This window comes from Molothrus aeneus, chromosome 13 (assembly GCF_037042795.1).
Source record: "Molothrus aeneus isolate 106 chromosome 13, BPBGC_Maene_1.0, whole genome shotgun sequence".
Taxonomy (NCBI): domain Eukaryota; kingdom Metazoa; phylum Chordata; class Aves; order Passeriformes; family Icteridae; genus Molothrus; species Molothrus aeneus.
In genome coordinates, this window is record NC_089658.1 from 6,354,839 (window position 1) to 6,374,178 (window position 19,340).

Below are 19,340 nucleotides of genomic sequence, written 5' to 3' on the forward strand. Positions count from 1 at the left end.
AGGTCATGTTGGACTGAATCCAACCCTGTCTCAGAGCAAACAGTGAGAATTTCCCCAGAAAAATTTTTATCAGTATTATATTTCCCTAGTGATTTTTTTTTCATATATTAACCTGCTAGTAGTTTCCATTCCTTAATACATTTTTGGTATTTTTAGTTCTCTGTTTAAGATGTCTATCCTGCTGCTTAGATGCTCAGTATTTTTGCTTTGCTATTTTCTCAAATCTTTAAGCACTGCTTTTCATCTTCCTTAAGATTTTCCTCATGTTAAATTTAAATAAATGGCCTTTTATCTTTGTCCATCTTGCTGCTTCTGCTGTCTTCCTTTAATTTCCTTTCAGAAATATGGTCACATCATTGCAGCCAATAAGTATTTTTTCTAACATAAGATATACAAGAGCTATTTTGGAGCCCATTTGTTCACTATAGCTTCTCTGTTTTGATTATCCCAGTCAAGGACCAAAATTAACATTAAGTATTTTTGCAATATTCTCTGGGAACGGCAGACCCTTTCATTTTTTAGAAATATGTGAAAGATTCCTCTAAGTAGATTAGAAAAGTTTGCTAATTTTGACAGATGATATCATTGCAGAAAGCCGTGGGTTTATTTTCTTGTTAGCTGGGAAAACTGATACAAATGATGAGTGTATGGGACTGGTGATGGGCCTCTTCTGGTAGAAGCACTGGTATCAGGTCTAAAGTGAATGGTGTGCAGCTTTGTCAGCTTTGTGACATCTTTGGCTGATGTGTGTGTCTCATTTACTATTGTGTTTAAATTCTGAGCTGAGGAGGCACATGCTCCAGAACCACAAGGATTTTGTGCAGTAGTACTGTGTCAGTTGAAAAGGGGAAGAAAAGGTCATGCTTGTGATCACTTGACACTCCTACTCCCTCGTGGAGGCTGAGCATCCCTTCTGCACTGTGATGGGTGTTCGCTACTGAAAAAAGCTGTTAGAGATTGAGAGTGGCAATTTTTTCCTTTGTGGGAATGAAGAATGATTATTGATGGCATGTAGGTGGTTGTAGTTTAGTGAGAGTTCTGATGGACAGAGTAAGAAGGTTCTCAGGCACTGAATATACAGTCTCTTCTGATCCCTTGTTTTTAGTGCTTTATTTTTAGATGTTCTATTTTTAAACACCTTGAAATACAAAACTATTTGCTTTTTTTCCAGTTAAAAGAAAACCCATGTTGTGACACAGCATGGCTCTATCTTTTTATAGCTACATCAAATACGTGTTGCTTAGGATAATGCAAGAATATACAAACAATAATAAAGGCAAAAATGAGAAACCAGCAGTTGATACTGTAACACAAGGTGGAGGCCAGCAAAAATAAATTCTGTAAATAAATGTCTTCTCAATACTTACTCATTCCATACAAAACAACGATCTGCTTTAACCATATTGTACTGCCAGTACCAAAAGCAGTGCAGGAAGCACAGACAGTATCTAGTACATAGGGGATGCAAAATATATTCTTTCTTGGTATTCATGTAGCAGGTGTGTTGATCTGTGAATGAGTGGGTGTTCAGGAGCACAGAGGGTGGGAGCAGAGTGGATTTTGCAGGATCCTGGTGTCCAGGTGCCAGAGATGCGGGGCAGCCCTGCCTCTCCTTGGGCTGCAGCTCAGGGGAGCAGCAGGCCCCGAGCTCACGGGGTCAGCTCGTGACTTGTAAATATTATTCTTGTCAGAGCAGAGCAGATCTGATTTGGAGCCTAAAACAGCAACCAAATGAATAATAACAGCTGACAGCAGTGTGGTACACGCCTTTAATTGCAGCCTTGCCAGTCCAGCCTCCACTCCCTGTGCAACGTCAGATGCTGGGTTTGGAAGCCCAGGAAGAGCCTGGGGGAGGCCTGGCAGCCAGGTTGTTCTACACTGGTGTTTCCACTTCTGTGGCTTTTTGCAGCCTGTTGAGATGTGTTTTTGTTTTAGGGTTGGTTTTTTGTTTTGTTTTGTATTTTTCTTAATCTGCCAAGCTCATCTTTTTCCAGCTGCTCAAGCTTTGTTAGTGCTGACACAGACTTTTATTTGCTTACTTACTGTACAGTTAGATCACACCTTTCTCTGAGAAAACCTAAGAGAAGCCAAGTGCCCATCTGCTGCCATCTGACCCTCCTGGCTTGGCCTGGGACTGGACCTTGGGCTCTTTGGCCAGCTCAGACCATGTCCCAGGGGAGCTCTGTGGGAGTTCCCGTGTCCTGGCTGGGGCTGCTGCAGGATCAGGTGTGGGGCAGCTCTGCCAGCCTTGTGCTGCAGGCTCTGAAGAACCTTCTGGGACAGAAGGACTCAAGCAGGCCAGGAGACCTGGCCTTGTGTCTGGATGATCCCTCTGGAGAGGGGTGGAGGGAGAATGTGCTGTGTGCTGGACAGCAGAGGGCAATTAGCAGCTGAGAGAATTACCCTGAGTGCACCCTGCAAAGCAGGTTCCAGTGGACACCAGGTAACGAGCTCAGGTGCAAATTGTATCCACATTGGAATGCTGCATTTTTATCTGGAGAGTGGAAAGCTCTGGCTAAAAAAAAGCTTAAATTCTCAAGAAATATTCAATAAGAACAAATCATTAGTGTAATTTTTAAACATATAGCCTTGACCTTTGGGAAATATGCAGCCTGAAGTAAGATTAAGAATTGCTTTTATAACTGCTATGATGTGAAGTTTTTTCAGATGATTGATTATAGGAAATTTTTAAATTTTTTTTCATTTCAAAATTCAGAAACCAGTTAGTTGTTAGCTGGATAAGGTTATAGTACCAGTTGGAAGTGACTGAAGTTGCTAAATTCAGGTTAGACTCTATAATAGCCATTGCTCATGCTTGGAAGGGCAAGAACTTGGGAGTGGGTGGTGTCTTCTAAACACTCCCTGTTTTGTTGCCCAGAGAAAGAGGTGGTAGCCACTGCACCTGGCCATGCCATTGGTGTTACCTTCCTGGAGAAGGAAGGGTGAGAGCAAAACTTAAGCACAGCTGGTCAGGCTTGGGCTTTTTTGTAGATCCCTGGGAGAAGTCTGACAATAATCTGGTGGTGATTTGCTGCTTCTCTGCACATTTGAATGTAAGGCTAAGTTTTGAAAGGAAAGGGGCAATTCCAAACTACTAGGAAACTGCCATTTAAATTGAGTTACATTTTTAATGTGAACTACTTCGTACCATGACTCTCAGCTGTCTTCTGTGCCACTGCTTTACTGGGTGTTTAGGCTGATTCCCTTTTTGTTGAACCTCTCTCTGCACGGTTTGCAGTGTCTGTGGTCGTGTGGCTCTCAGCTTTGATGGCTGCTGTGATTAGAGCTGGGCAGGAGCTGCCCTGGCACTGCCCTCCTGCTTCCCTGCTGGCTCCCAGTGCTTTGGGGAAGAACCCTTTGGCCTTAATCACAGTCAGCAGCCGTCAGAGACTTGCATAAAGCTGCTGTTTTGCAGACTGTGTGCACATTTTCCATGTATCCCGTGGCTTTGCAAGCTTTGTGCTCATTGAGCTCACTGGGTCTGATGCCATGGCTTCCAAAGGGAAGCTTGATTGTTTTCCCAGTCTCATTTCTTACACGTTTTCTGTGGCTTACTCCATTATCTGATACTAAACCACGTTCTGTATAGCTTTGTGAACAATCTAATTATCCATATTTATTTTGATACTGTACTTTTTTGTCTATCCTGCCAGTTCCTTTTTCCAAGTGTAATATCACAAATAACCTGATGAATACACTGAAGGAAATTATGCTTCTCCATTGGACTTCTTTTTGCTCCAAAAACTCAAGCTTCAACTAATATTTTCAGTCATATGTTTTATGACAGTTGAAAAATTGATTCTTTGTTTTCTCAGTGCTTCCAGATCACTGCTTCCATTGTACAGATAGAAAATCATCAAGGTTCACACAAGCTAAGCCAGTTTAAGGTTATTATTATATTGAATGTCATGTACACTTGTGGACATTCAGGCAAATTACTGAGATTGTGTTTTCAGACATATTTACTTCTGCTGTACTATATTTGAAAGCATTCTTTTGATTTAAGTTTGCAACTGTTCTCCACTGGTGTTGGCACTAATGGATCTGCATCAGGGTAGCTGGGGCTGGAGGCTTAAGAGAAAACACCCATAAAGGCTACAGCTTCTGTGCTGTCTGCAGTAGCAAGGTTTAGTGGAAGTTAATTTAACTTGAGGTAAAAATCCAGTTGGTTTTTATGTCACTTGACATGAAGCCAAGCTGTAGGCCTGGTGTAGCACTTGGTGCTAGTAAAGTTGTGTGGGTCATTTGCTCCTGCAGAAATATGTACACACGAAAATTGCCCCTCTGTAAGTTGCTGATGTCCCATTTCAAAATACCAATGCAGCTGAAGTGTTCAGAGTACCTAAATTTTCTTCTTTAATCTGTAACATTTTTGCAGAATAAAATAATGCATATACTTTGTAATAATAAATTGCTTGTATCCTGGCGAATGTGACTTGATCCTGGATAAAGTACACCCCAGCAGTGTAGCTAAATCACATTGTTACAAATTGGAGCATTAAAGAATAAGGGGAATTTGCAGAATTGGCATTTTGTTGGCCACATCTTCCTTGACAGCATACTTGATCACTTCTCAGCTTTAAATGTAGTAATTCCAGCATCACTAATTTCAGTATTGTGTAAGCAAAAATTAAGTAAAAAAAGGGAAGAAATCAGAACTCCATTAGCATTGTCTGCTAGGCTACAGAAAATAGGTTTGGGTTTGGAGAGCAGATTTATAGCTGGATTAATAGCCTTGATGTCGACTGGATTTAAATCTGTTTGTGGGTGTATCCATGGAGCCAAACTACTGTTCAAATCAGCTGGAAGAAAAACAGATTTTGATTTCAAGTGGTACAGCATGAGATGTCACATGTTTTAGTAGCATCCTGAAATAGTAGTCTCTGAATGTGGGGAGAGGGTATCTATTTAGATGTCATTAAGCATGGTGACTAACAGATCAAAAGGGACTGTGAAGACATGCAGCCGACAAGCTGGGGTACATCATTTGCAGAACATCCCTGAATACTCAACTGCAGCAGACTCACAGCTTCCCTCCCAGTAACAGCTTCTGTGCAGCTTTGACTTAAAAGACTGTAAAGGATGAGAAATTCATTGTGGTGATGGTAATTATCTTCACTGCTAATAGTTACAATGTAGGAGTGTAATTTTTGCATCCTTAGCTTCCAATAGCTGCATCTCAGTTGGAATAATTGGGGTTTTTTTCTACTAGTTTAAAAATGTCTGCCATCTGAAATTCATTCTGTGTGTAGGTGGTCACAAAACCCCCTGGAATTACCTTCTAGTTCTGGAGGGCAGTGCAGAGGCAAGTCAGCTGACACCACTTATGGATGCTTTCATGGAATGCCTGGATCAAGGAATAGAGTTCACTTAAAGGAAAACATTTGGGAAGTTGGAATTCAAATAATGGCTTTCAGTTACTTAGTGCTGATGAGAAATGTAGTAACCTTTGTGATGTTCATTGTGCTTTCCTGCAGGGCAGCAAAGGACACTACAGATACCACTGGCAGAGCCACAATGTCAAGCACAGTGGAGTGGATGACATGGTCCTGCTTTCCAAAATCACTGAGGATGCCATAGTGGAGAACCTAAAGAAACGATACATGGATGATTATATTTTTGTATCCTTTGCTGGTTTTGCGGAGCCCTGTGGCCCTGCTGAGCCAATGTGACACTAATTATATGAACATATTCTCTTTAAGCAGGTTACTCAAGGATGCTGAACATTTTATGTGACACTTCACCTGAGATAACAGAAATGGCTGTGAAAAGTCAGCTTATTTTAAGGGTTGAAAATAAAATAGCAAAAATTATTTTAAGGTACCCTTTGTAATGTTTTGAAGATTGTACTTCCCTATATTTATACATTCATGTGACCTTGAAGCCTCCTGAGGTAATGATACTTTTAAGAGCAAGAATTAATAGGTTTTAAGCCTGTTTACATTTATTGATGTGTAGTCTTCTATACCTCCAAAATTATAAGGCTTTCAAAATTGCATTTCTTCTGTCACACAGCCCTGTTTACAACTTATTCTGGAATTGTTAATACTGTGAATCGTGGGATGATGGAAACAGGTGAATATGTCAAAATCTGTAAATCTTCAGTGTTCTCACTTAAATTTTTTTCTATGATTAATGAAAATGTGAAAATTTAAATACTGGAACATGCAACCTAACAGGAAGAAAAGACTTTAGTACCCAAGGCTTGCTTTTTAAAAAAATTCATATGAAAGCAATTCCTTAAGATAAGAATAGTCACTATTTCATTTTCAGCTTTTGTAATGTAACATGAGCTGCAGTAATGAATTTGGTAAATTCTAGTCAGTGATGATGTACTCGAAAGTTATGCTGTTCCTTCTGCTTTAGCCAGGTTTTCATACTTCCTAGTTGTATCTGGAGAATAGTTTCCTTGAAGAGCTTAACATATTTTAGCAGAAAGGGGAGGAAATAGAAGATCTGGCTGTTTCCATATATTCTTGACAGATGGTCAAGAGCTGTGCAGCAGCTCAATTTAGCAAGGGCTGATAGAGGAAAGTTCATGTTGCAGTTGTTTCCATCACGAACTGCAGAGGTTTCTAATCCATGTGTGAACATGGGTTTGGACGCTCTGTTGAAGTACCACATGATTATTAAAATTGCTTTCTAGCAGCAGGATGAAGTTGCACAGTACAGGGACAGGCTGTAGAATCCTTCCTGGTAGCAGCATGAGTGCTTTTGGTCTGTGGAGTGCTGCATGTTCCTTGCAGTGTGTGCAGAGACTTCAGTGCCCTGTGCAGAAGAAGGATTTTTGCTTTTTCTTTTTTATGAAAATAGTGGGATTAACATGGAGATGATCTTTCTACTGAAAACAGAAATAAAAGTGTTTTCCAAGGGGACTGGTGGTCACATTGAGGGATCAGTCTTCCCTTATGTAGGGAGAAAGACTCCTTTTGCAATTCTGTGAAGGCTTTTCATTCAAAGTTGAAGATCATCTCTTGAATATTTGAATTGTTTGTGTGTCCACCCATGAATGAACATTTCTCAGTGCTACATTGTACAGAGATGACAGAATCAACCCAGAAAATGCTGGTATTGTTTACCAACAGAAAACTGTCACTTCAAGTGTTTATACTGACACAATGAGTAATTGATCTGTTATATCCAAGACCCAGATGTTGTCACTTGTTTTGAATTAAATTAAAAATGTATGAAGAAAGCATTGCAAATTAATATTACAGAAATTATGTCCATTGAGTTCTAGTTCTTCTCTAACATGTTACCTTTTGGCTCCACAGTAGGAGGTTCTTACATAGTACAATCCAGCAGGAGAGATTTGTCAATTTTCCTGCTTTGAACAGAAAGCTTAGATAGCAAGTTTGCCTGTGAACAATTCCAGATTGTTATTGAAACCTGCAGTACAACATTTTGGACCCATAGGTGTGGGCTCATGGCTAACTCCCAGCTCAGTGAAAAGTCATAGTGATACCTGTGAATTACTATCAGGTGCTTCCTATGTGGACACTGCAGCTGTAGTTCCAAAGGTTTATGAAGTATTTGAAATGCAGAGCATGTGCAGCTGAATGTAGAATGATGAAATACTGTATTAAAAATGTTGCAAAAAAATCTAATAATGGCTTGAAATTGAGTGTCGTGGTACAGGGCAGCCTGCAGGAGAGGACTCTGAGGGACTGTTAATAGTTTCACTCATAAAATAACAGCACAGACTGAATTACCCAATCTCCCCAGCACCCCCAGTGCATGCAGCTGAGTAATTGTCTCATTTAGCTCAGCAGTGGCCCTTTCCATCCAGCTCTGCTTGCTCAGCACTGTCCTGTGAGATCAGAATGTGTCACTGCACTGTATTCTGCAAAGGTCAAACCAATATTGCCTAATACTGACAATATGGCCTCTTCAGTTACAAAGGACTAAAACCAGTTCAAATGTGCCATTTCCTTTCTGTATTTTTATTCAAGGTGTGTCATGTTTTGGCCTTTAATACATGGTTCTGTACTTAGCTTATTCTAAAATAAGATAATACAAAAATATTCCAATTGAATGGTATGTTTATATTCTTGTAAGCCTGTTAATTTAATTTTTATTAACAATTGTTGTAAGCTGTGGTGGTTTTTACTATTTTTTGAAGTATTATGTAATAGGGGGAAAAGTTCTTTGTTGTTAGTAGTAAGATGATGCTTTATGAAACTGTTGTTACCTTAACTTCTTTTGAATGCAGACATACATTGGCTCTGTACTAATCTCTGTGAATCCTTTCAAGCAAATGCCATATTTTGGGGAAAAGGAAATTGAAATGTACCAAGGAGCAGTAAGTAAAACAGTCTAAAATATTGTGCACTATTCAGGGGCTTGGAAATATTATCCTGTACGGTTTTACTCTGGGAAGAGTTTGTTTCTGGGTTTGCTAGCATTGTGCTGGCCTGGGAAAACTTGGCAGGTGGTCATTGCCATAGACTGAGTACTCAGATTGAACTCCCTGCCATGCAAGATCAGTATTTCAAGAAAATATTTGCATTGATTAGCTCTAATCCATATTAGGTATCACTCCTTGACATGTCCCTGCTCCTGCAAAGGCAGTTTTTAAGCTGTCATATGCACAAAATGGCCATTACTGGATTTGGGGACTGTGATTTCAGAAATCTCTAACTGGACAAGAACAATAAAAAAAGGGAGGTGCCAAAATTAGATGCCACTTTTGAAAATACACCTTGAAGAGTGAGTTAGCACAGATACATCAGGGACTTAAAATTCAATTTCCTGCTTGAGTTGGGTGTGTGCACTCGGGGCAGCTGTTGGGTTTGGATGGATGAAAATGGGACCTGAGGCACCAGGCTCTGAGTGCTGCTGGGGGGAGAGCATTGTTAGCACATCACTACTGGTGGGATAGGATAAAATTGTGTGTGTCCTTTGGACAAGTAATACATTTCCAGCAGAAGCCATTTTTAGAACAGGGTATTTCTAGGAGAAAATTATGGATGAGAGAAAGTTCACTAGCAAAGTCTAGAGACTTTAGTTTGTTTTTATTAAATGTACCAAAGAATTCTTGGGGAAAACGCACTATAAAGTGCTATTTGGAATTACTTTTTCCAGAGAAATAACTCTTCCTATTTAAATACAAATTTATTTTGCTGTTTCTGCATTTTTTAATGCTGTCTTGACAAATTATTCTTTATTTCCACTCCTAGGCACAATATGAAAACCCACCACATATTTATGCTCTTGCAGACAGCATGTACAGAAACATGATTATTGACAGAGAGAATCAGTGTGTCATTATTAGGTAAGAAAAAGATGGGTAAAAAATATTTCATCTTCTTCTGGTGTTTTAACTTGATGAAGCAGAAAAGTTTATTATCTCATGAAAAATCCTCTGTCCACATCCACATTTTGGGATTTTCTGGGGTAGCTAGAATTTTCTGACCCTCCTTTTTGTTTTCCAGTAAAATCCTGATGACAGCTTAACCACAAGAAATCTCTTACTCACACAGCCAACTTCTTGTCCAATGCCAGAATTACAACAGCTTGAATGACTGCATGAGGGGGCTGCATTAACAGCTGTACAACCAGATACTGTTAAATCCAGCAATCCCACTTGGACTGCATTTATCATGGTCTTTTGTTCCTTTTGGAATTCTGCTTGCATTCACTCAGAGACAAAAGGCGAGAGATACTGGGAAATTAATTTTGTCTTCATTGTTAATCTATTTTAATTATTAAGCAATGGAATTCACTGTAGAATTCTTACTAAACTTTTTTTAATGACAGGCATCATTTAAGTGACAGTCAAAGTGAATTTTGGGACCAGAGTTCTGCTTTGTTCACATCTGTGGGTTTTATAGGTGGTGTGTGATAAAAGAAAATGTGTAGGGAGCAAGAACTGCAGGATCCTGGAGCTGGGACCCTCTGTCCCTCCTGACAGGGCTGCTGGGGGTGCAGGGCAGAGCACCTGGAGCTGCCCTTTGCCCATCCCCAGGGCTGTGCAGGGATTTTATACCTGGGAAGGCCAAGCAGGTGGTAACAGTTTGCTGGGTCCAAGGAGGGCCTCCCTGCTCCTGGGCCCCTGGGATAAAGGAAACAAAAAGCCCAGAGCTCTCCTGCCTTCACTGGGATGGCTGAATTGTTCTCTGACCTGTTAGGAATGGGTAAAATTGGGATTTTGCTTTTGGCATAAAGTAACATCCCAGAGAGTGGGATGTTTCACATGAAGCTAAATATATAGTGCAAATCTTTGAGCTGTTGTGGATTGTGAATAAAACCCCTATTTTTTGATCCTGTGCTATGCCCCACAATGCAATGCATGCTGAGAGTCACATTGAGAGAGTTCTGAGATGCAGATCTGAGATACAAACTTAGAGTTTTAATTTTACATGAGAGTTCTTGTTCTTGAGCACTGGGTGATGATGTACTTGAATGCTCTTAGGAATGTACATTTTGTATGTGCAGAGTGAAACTTCTCTGTGTGTGCACAGCCTATTCAAAGTCTGCAGGTGTTAATTGAAATTAGTGCAAAACTGAAACAAGAAGGATCATGTTTGCAAGGGACATTTCAGGGACTATTTTTCTGCATACACATTCATTTTTCCTTTGATATTTTTATTACAAACACTGTAGAAACTGTGGGCTAGGCTTACAAGTAGTTTTCGTTATGGTTTTTGATTTTTTAGGACGCTTTAGAATTCTTTTTATAAATAATAAATCAAGTAACTCAGCTGCTCACTAAATTCATATTGTTTGGTTGATATTTTAATCTTTTGCACCGCATTTGATTTAAACTGTTTAGATACTGCTTGTATTTTCTGATATAATGTCATCGCTATTTCCAACAACCAGGGCTGGCTTTGGGAGGAAATTTCTTGAAGTTTGGAGGTTGCTTGCTTTGTGTTTTGTTGTGTGGACCAGAAGGCACTGAAACTGCTGCAGAATGGCAGCTTCCAGGATGCTGCAGCTCTTGACTGAAATGAATGTTCTGCCTAACTTAGAGTCTGCTTCCACTCCATCAGTTTCACATAATAGCTGCCAGGGGCTTTACCATTTCTGCCCCTAAGTTTTTTCCTCAAAAAACTGAGCCACAGCTGTCTGTTGTCATTGCCACAGAAGCTGCTGAGCATAAACAGTTCCAAATGAAGCTTTGTGTTCAGTGAAACATAGTTTTTCTGTGAAAAATTGTCCTGTGGGAGATGAGTGATGATGATATGGTTATAGTGAGGTGCTTCTTGCATCTCTGCTTCATAACTAGTCTGAATATCTGAGTGACTCCACTGAAAATCCCTGGTAGAACAGAAGGAACAGAACCAGATAAAACTTAACCAGGTTTTTCCGTGTCAAAGTAGGAGACTTTCCTGCAAAGACAGAAGGTAAGAAATAAGGTGTAGACTGGCCCTGTTCCCAGCCAGATGACAAAGGCTCAGTCTGGCTGCTGTTGCATATGGAGCCTCAGGAATGGAGACAGAAGGGTGCTGGAGAGGGGGCAGGTGCACACTGCTGTGCCCTCTCACCGTGTGCTTTGGATACCTGTGGCGTCTGCCTGCGAGCCTGGGAGGGGACATGCATCCCACAGACTAGATCTGTGGTTCCAGGCAGGTGAAGAGGGTCCCTAAGGTAGGCAGAGCTCCTTTTACCTGGAGCATTAATTCCAAATGCATTTAGACACTGATAGAAAAACTCATCCTCTAAAAAACTTAAAAGTCAGTGAATGAACTGGGAAAGCAGATCCAAAAGAAAATGAATTCTCTGAAATGGTGAATAGATGGCAACCAAAAATAACCTCTTTTCATATGATAATACTAATTTAAAAAGAAAAACTGTTACCCAACAACCTTTCCAAGGCCAGGGAAGGCTTTTTCATTAGCTGAGTAATTCCAGCATATTTGCATATGTGTTAAGAAAGTTACATGTGCACATGTCTAATCCCAGCTGAGCTGCTTTGCATGGCTGCTGCAGAGTAAATGAACAATGAGATGATTCATGGGCTGGGCTGAGTCCAGGAGCAGCGTGTGCTTAGGTGGGAAGAGGGAGCAGTGGCCCCAGGTCTTCCCTGGCTCTGTGTGCCCGGGCAGGAGTGCAGAGCAAGTTCACTCACAGGGGTGACACAGCCACACTGGGCTTTATTTCTCATTCAGTTTATGTTTTACTGAGGCATGATATTTAATTTAGACCTTTCTTGAACTAAGTTTGTCAGTGGCAATTCAAGAGACTGTTGGCATTTCTGCCCTGTGTGGCGTGGCAGCCCTTCCAGACTGTCAACAAGGGGTTGTCCACTCAAGATTTTAATTATGAAAAATTGTCTCTTGTGTTTCTAATTCCTTTTGGGCTATCACTGTCCTTTAATTGAGAGAGTGGAGGTTATGATTAGTATTTTTCTATCATGTAGCAATAAATGCATTTCTAGCATGTTATGGTTCTACCTTTCTATAAAGCTGAGGTCTGTATTTTCACTTTGGTTCTGTGATCCCTGCCAGGAGATGTTGCCGTTGCTTTAAAGCAGTTTTTCTTGTTTGTAGTTTTAGTTTGCATTTGCCATTTGTGTGGCAACATTTGAGTCCAGGAAAGCAGTGTATAATGACTGCTTTTATAATATCTGAAAAGACAATACATCTTATGTACTACAAATAGGAGTTAATGAAAAGATCATTTACTGCCTGAACTGCTTTTAGTGAACAGCTCATGTCTATCTTAAATCTATTAAGTTCAAAATTCAGTATGAGAATTCTAGTCAGCTTCTGTATCTCAGCTTTCCAGGAGACTTAAATGGCTGATCAGTCTGGAGAGAACCTGACTGGAAATATGGCTGAGTTTTAATGAGGAAGTGGTAGAAACATAGGTCTAACACTGTAAGAAAAGTTAGGTTAAAGCTCTGATTCAGAAGGGAGAAATATTTCACTGAAATCATGCTACTGAGGTTTCTCTGAACATAATTGCAGAAAGTAAATTTTCTGTGTAAACAAACTAGAAAACTTATCCAAACGCATCAGAGTATTTTACATATACAGTGTTCTTTACTGGCAGATCCAAGAGTTCTTTATAAATATTTGGTATTAAAATGTCTACATTGTCCTGGCAATGTAGATAAGCATCATTTGTATTGTTCTACAGCCATGGATACCATGTTAATTGTCACTCAGAAAATTAATTTTAGAGAGAAGGATGATGCTGTGTATTGGATCTTGCTTCTCTAATTACTGATTGTTTCCTCTGGGAAGGAAGCAAGGAGCAGGAAAACATTTCCTTCTCTGTTTGTAGTCTTAGTCTGATTTGAGCTAAGTATTAATGGACTTTGTGGAAGAAAATGTCATTTTTCTGAAGTGGCAAATAGTGCTAGAAGAAACAATATATCTTTCAAAGCATTATAATTTTTGTTAGTGATTGAGATTATGTGCTAGTTTTATTTTTAGCAAGAAAAGTCTCTGAGGAAATTGTCACACACAGAGTCCACTTTAAGCCATTTTAAGAATTTTTTCAAGCTCTGAAAACCTCCAGACTTTCAACATACTTCAAACTTCCAAGTTAGATGATTCTTACATCTTCTTAAAATAGTGTTAATAGCAGCAGAGCAATAAGATTTATATGAAGCAGCTGCATGAGAACCATTTGGCAGGAATGGCACAATTTCCCTGTTCCATTTGAATACCTGAGCTTTACTGGGGGCAGGATACCATCCCATCAGATAAAGCTACTTAGGTTCATAAATAATGCATCTTCTTGTTTTATTCTAGTTTAATTGGAGCAATTTGCTGGTCTTTGATCAATAAAAACCTAAAACTGAAAAACAGTGTATGCATGCATAAATCTAGAGAAACTCTGGAAGGCTTTTGGCCAAATTAATTTACTAGAAAGGACCACTTTACAATCCCATTAACAATAAAACAGAGCTTTATTGCTCCAGGGCAGTTCTGTGGCAGAGACTATGGAATAAGAAATACAAGCCTCACTTAATTTGAGCAAGGAGGAGAAGGATAATGGATGCATTGAAGAAAAGCTTACAGAAATGTGTTATATTTTTACAGTGTGATAAATAATACCTGATCAGATTTATTCAGTGTTTGGCCTTGGATTCTCCCCTGTATTCATCTGAAAACTGCAATTTGTAAGCTTAGAGTATGATTCAGGTTCAATTGGTTTGTCTGGTTTTACAACAGGAAGAACAAATTTACTGCCAGCAGATTTTAAAGAAGTGTTATTTTAATTATTGAACTATTCATGATTTGAACTTTTAAAAGCAGTTTGCCATTCATCAAAATCTGTCCCTGTGAATGTAGTAGATATACATAATACAGGCGTTCTTGATTGTTAGGAAAAGGTGACTCAGAAGAATAATAATAATTATGGTCTGTGCTCCACAGATGGATGCTCAGTAAGTACTTTTTCACCCTTTCAAGTTTTCAGTTTGATCTATAAAACTGTAGTCAAGAGAAGACAAAAGCATGAAAACATTTCTGGGAAAATAATTTAAAAGAGCCTTTCAGTATTTCTGTATTGTTTGGAAGCTTTAAAGATGTAAAATCACATTTGCAGCTTGGCAGTTTGGGGAGTTTTTCCAGAATGAAACCTTTAATAATGTGTCTATTAGTCATGCTGATAAAGAGGTCTGAGTTGTTCTCAGTGAGTCCCTTTCCTGTACAGGACATGCTGATGTTTCTTTGGCAGATGCAGCTGAAGTTTGTGCAGGAAAAGATGTGCATTTGATCCATATCCAGGGACAAGTGGGCGCAGGGTGGAAGAGTCAACAACATTCACTGAAATTATTCGGGAGTTTAAAGACAGCACAGGTTTTCACCAAGGAGAAAACTATTTTAGCTCTTCTTGTGGTGTTGACCCAACATCTGTGTGTTGTTCTTTTTGCTCTGGTGTAGTTGTCCTGCTCATGGGAAATGCATTAATGTCAGAGCTGACTTGCACCAAGGCTTACAAAGTCTGGAGGAATTTTGTTGAAATGAAGGGCAGAAGCTTTAAGGGATGAAGTGAAGGGAGGTTGGGTTGCCTGCCATGCCAGCTTTCTTTCCCTCCTGAGAAACTTACTGATTGCAAGAAGGCAAAGCTGCTGCTGGTGTAAACACCATTCACCATTGAAGTGAGTTATTATAAAGGAAGGAAGGAAGGAATTGTGAGAGCTAGTATGGGATAGTAAGACTTCTTGTACCCTGTGTCAAGAGGCATAGGAGCAGGAAGGCAGTTCTTCCGTCATTCAGGATGTGATTAATAATGCCTCATTATTTTATTCAGGAACAACTAAAACAAAAAACTACTAAAATGAAGTAGGTATCTGGCATGGCATGCACAGCTCAGATTTTCAAATTAGTTTTTGTGTCAGGACCTGAAATCCCCCTAAATGTAGATGGGAATTGAGTCTTTAACTCTCTTTTGAGCATCTTGATTTAAGTTGATGTTTCTCAGTGCGTGTACTTTTCTGACCTTGGAGTCTCACAGAGGTTCTGGTGTCCATGCAGGATGGTGTATTCAGAGTTCTGTACTCACAAACATATCCCAGTACCATGCTACCACACTGCATCACAGTCTGTACTACCAGGTTACTCAGTCTGAATGTGCTGTATTTAATTAAGGTACTTCACCTTGGTTGGACAAGATGAACTTCAAATTACCCCACTGTAGAGTTAATTAAAAACTAACATGTACATTTTTGTATTTCTTTTTCTGTAGTGGCGAAAGTGGTGCTGGAAAGACTGTAGCTGCCAAATATATCATGAGTTATATCTCCAAAATTTCAGGAGGTGGTCCTAAAGTACAGGTGAGTTGATACACAGTAATACTGAAGCCTAAGTGGTCAGTATCATGATCAGTGATCCCAAAACAGATTGCTGAAGCACTGGCAGATTCCTAAATTTCATTGCTACTCTGACTTCATTGATTGTGGTCCCAGACCCCCCCCAAAAATTAAATTCTCATGTGTAAGTATGATTTGAAATGAAGATGATGGAAAAAACAGATCAGTTTATTGGCTCTGTTGATTGGCAGAACAATGCACAGAAGAACCTGGTTTTAGCCTCAGGCATTTTGTTTAATTCTGTAGGATTTTCCTCAAAAATAGGAACTAAAAGCTCTGGAAGAAAAATTGTTGGATTCTATTCCTTATATGATTGAGAGAATTTTTTTACAGATGCAGGATTTCTTAATATATAAGAAAGCCTTTTTAATATATATAAGCCTTTTTAATATATCATTTATATCTCATGGGGGGTGTGTTTTAGAAAAGCTGTAAGAACTTTAAAAATATCTATTTCTGAATTTGCATTTCTTTCATTTCCTAAAATTTTAGCATGTTAAAGATATTATTCTACAATCCAACCCTTTACTGGAGGCCTTTGGGAACGCAAAAACTGTACGGAACAACAACTCCAGCAGATTTGTAAGTCCTTCTACCTTCGAGATGACTTTACTCTTGTGTGCTGTTACAGAGACAGTGTTCAGGGGTATATCATCAATTTACTACAGGTGAGGTAAATGTCAATAAAGATAGAAAAAGATATAAAGTGTGTTTTAAACCATGGTGGATATCAGAGGCTTCTGTATAGTTTTTTTTCCCCTGCATTTCTTTCTCTATATGTACTGGGTACAGTTTTTGAAGTACCAAGGCTGCAGCCTTTACTAATATTATACAGGCAGTCTGTCATTCGAGAAGGGTCAAGATAATCTCATGAAGTGACTGCTCACTAAATTGCACACCAGAGGTTCCATTTGAAAAGGTTACACATAGGCTTTAATAATTTGAGATGTGTTCTTTGGCTAACATGAGTGTTAATGCAGGTAATGTCTCCCTGAAAGCAAGAGAACTTTGCTTCCAGGCAGAACACTTTGCTGTTGGTTGTAAATCTGTTGAGCTGACCTGCTGTTTAGGTGAGCCTCAAGGTTTCCTTTATACTGATCAAGAGTCTCAGCAGTGAAGAGGAGCCACTGATTTCCTCTCTACATTTGCATTAACATGGGATGTGTTAATATTGACCTGTATAAATACAGAAAATGTGTGGTGGTTCAAGAGTCTGAGCTTAGGTTATACCTTGAGGTATCCATAAAGATGAAATACCCTTGTAACATTGCTTGGAATACAGTACAAGTGCACAATTTTGAATTTGCATTTACTAATCATTTAACAGCTTGAATTATTTGTTGCAGGGGAAATACTTTGAAATACAGTTCAGTCCAGGTGGAGAACCAGATGGAGGGAAAATCTCCAACTTCTTACTGGAAAAGTCTCGAGTTGTAATGAGGAATCCTGGAGAGAGGAGTTTTCACATTTTTTACCAGGTCAGAAGTGTCTAAGTCCTTTCTGAATTATGTAAAGTATCTAGGACCTGTTTCTCCTTTTGACTGAATAGTTCTCAAAGCAGTGAGATTTGAGTGCACACTGCAGAGGTAACCTGGTCTCTGCTGGGAAGCTCAGTAGCATGGTGAGACACCATCTGCCATAGACCTGCCTGGCTGCCTTTCAGAACAGAATATTGCAGTATTTCAAAGCCTTGCTTGGAAACTCATTGTGAGTTCCCATCTGGAAAAGTCTAGGAGAATATAATAGAAAATGAGAACTTTTCAGCAGTTTTCTATTTAAACTGGCCTATATATAGAGAGAGAGAGGCCAGTTTATATATATATCTGTATTGGCCTATACTTCTTGTGACAGAGAAATCTGATTGTCAGTTTATTTTTCTGAGACATTTATGATAATACTTTGTTCAATTGTCCATGTATCCCAGTTTTTGTGTTTGAAAAGATTTTTCTGGCCTTAGTGGTCTTTGATGTGCATGGTCCTCACCTGCTGGAGTGCTGCTGATTAAGCTCTATAAAACTAGGGCCAAGCCAGAGCTTTGTAAGTGAGCTTGTAAGTTGAAGTGCCATTGCCAGGAGGGAAAGCTGAGTTGGTGCTGGAATTGCTCCAGGAGCTGTGTTCTCCTTTTCTGAGGTGTATGTACAATTTGTCCTGTCCTGCTGCTTTTCCTGTGGCCTGGAGAGGTTGTTTGACACAAGGGTTAAGAGACTGTGGGGTTTTGACAGCTCTGTTTTGTGTTTGTTCCTCCCATGTCTGTGCATGGCTGCAGGGCCTTTGCACAGGCCTGAGGAGTGTGAAGGGTGCTTGTCCTCACAGGGAGCCACAGGTGATGCTTTCTGAATGTGCTGTCAGCTGTGCCTGCCTTGCAGCAGGTGTGGAAAACAGATCCCTGCTAAGGAGTTAGGGAACACATTGTGGATGGAAAACCCATTTTGCCCTTTCTTAATGAGTTAAAGATAATGGAAGGCATTCAAGGCAGTCACATTTTTAGCTATTTATTAGTTGTGAAGTTAGAACTAAACCATTTGTGGGAATGGAATTGAGAGCCTGGTCTTTTGGGTGAAGCAATTACCAGAAGTTAGGAAGGGTTCATCCCTGGCACAGCAAGCACCAGCCATATCTCTCCCAGTAATCCCAGGCTCAGTCACCTGTTTCTGACCTGCTCATCTCTGCTGAGATTGTTGGGTGATCCCTAATGTGGGGGTTTTTATTCTGCAGCTCATTGAAGGGGCCTCCTCAGAACAAAAAAGCAGCCTTGGCATTACCAGTATGGACTACTATTACTATCTGAGTCTCTCTGGGTCCTACAAAGTGGATGACATCAATGACAAATCAGATTTCCAAGAAACACTGGTGAGTTCTTTACTGTATGATTTACATAGTGGTGGATGTATGTTCATTTCACTGTTCATTTTTAGCAAAGATGTTGATCTACTAATGTGGGAATGAGAAATTAATGTAGATATAACTCACTCTAGTTGTATTTTGCCTTGAGGAGGAGGTATGTTAACCCTGAAGACAGGTTTTGTAGAAAGCTGTTGTGATTTTCAGTTTGTTCTTTTTCAGAAGGGTGCAAATTTAATGAAATTTAACTTGTACAGATAATCTGCAGTATGAAAAAGGTGAAAATGCAAACACAATGAGGAACTTGAATTAGATGAAAATTATAAAAGAGTGCTCTGTTTTAGCTGAATTACCAGTGCTGGCTGACCTTCCATGCTTATTTAAAACAGTACAGCTGAAAAGCTGGAGAAAGGGAGTGTGAAAACACAGATCAGGGATCTTTATCCAGAGCTGCTGCCAGTTCATTGTGTGACTTGCCAACTGCTGGTGTCCTGTTCTTAGGAATTTACTATTTAAAGTAGATGTATTAACACATCTATGTATGTAGCACATTTAAAGGCCTAAAACATAATCGTTACTGTTGTATTGGAGCTTATTTGATACTTTAGAAAAACAGTTTGTTGAGAAGACATTCTGTAAGTTGTCATGTACTCAGAACTCCAAAACCCAGGGGTGCTGGGAATTTTCTAGGCTGAAATTCACAGCCTAAGCCAGACACTGGGCTGTG

At 39.6% G+C, this 19,340-nt stretch overlaps 1 protein-coding gene across 1 annotated transcript in view; it reads left to right on the top strand.

Annotated features, from left to right (window-relative positions):
* MYO1E (myosin IE) overlaps positions 1–19,340 on the top strand; it is a 76,746-nt gene that overhangs the window by 25,091 nt on the left and 32,315 nt on the right. Inside the window, 7 exon segments of the mRNA XM_066559106.1 lie at positions 5,478–5,621; positions 8,213–8,302; positions 9,180–9,274; positions 15,649–15,736; positions 16,265–16,354; positions 17,119–17,250; positions 18,488–18,622. Coding sequence (XP_066415203.1) covers positions 5,478–5,621; positions 8,213–8,302; positions 9,180–9,274; positions 15,649–15,736; positions 16,265–16,354; positions 17,119–17,250; positions 18,488–18,622 — 774 coding nt within the window.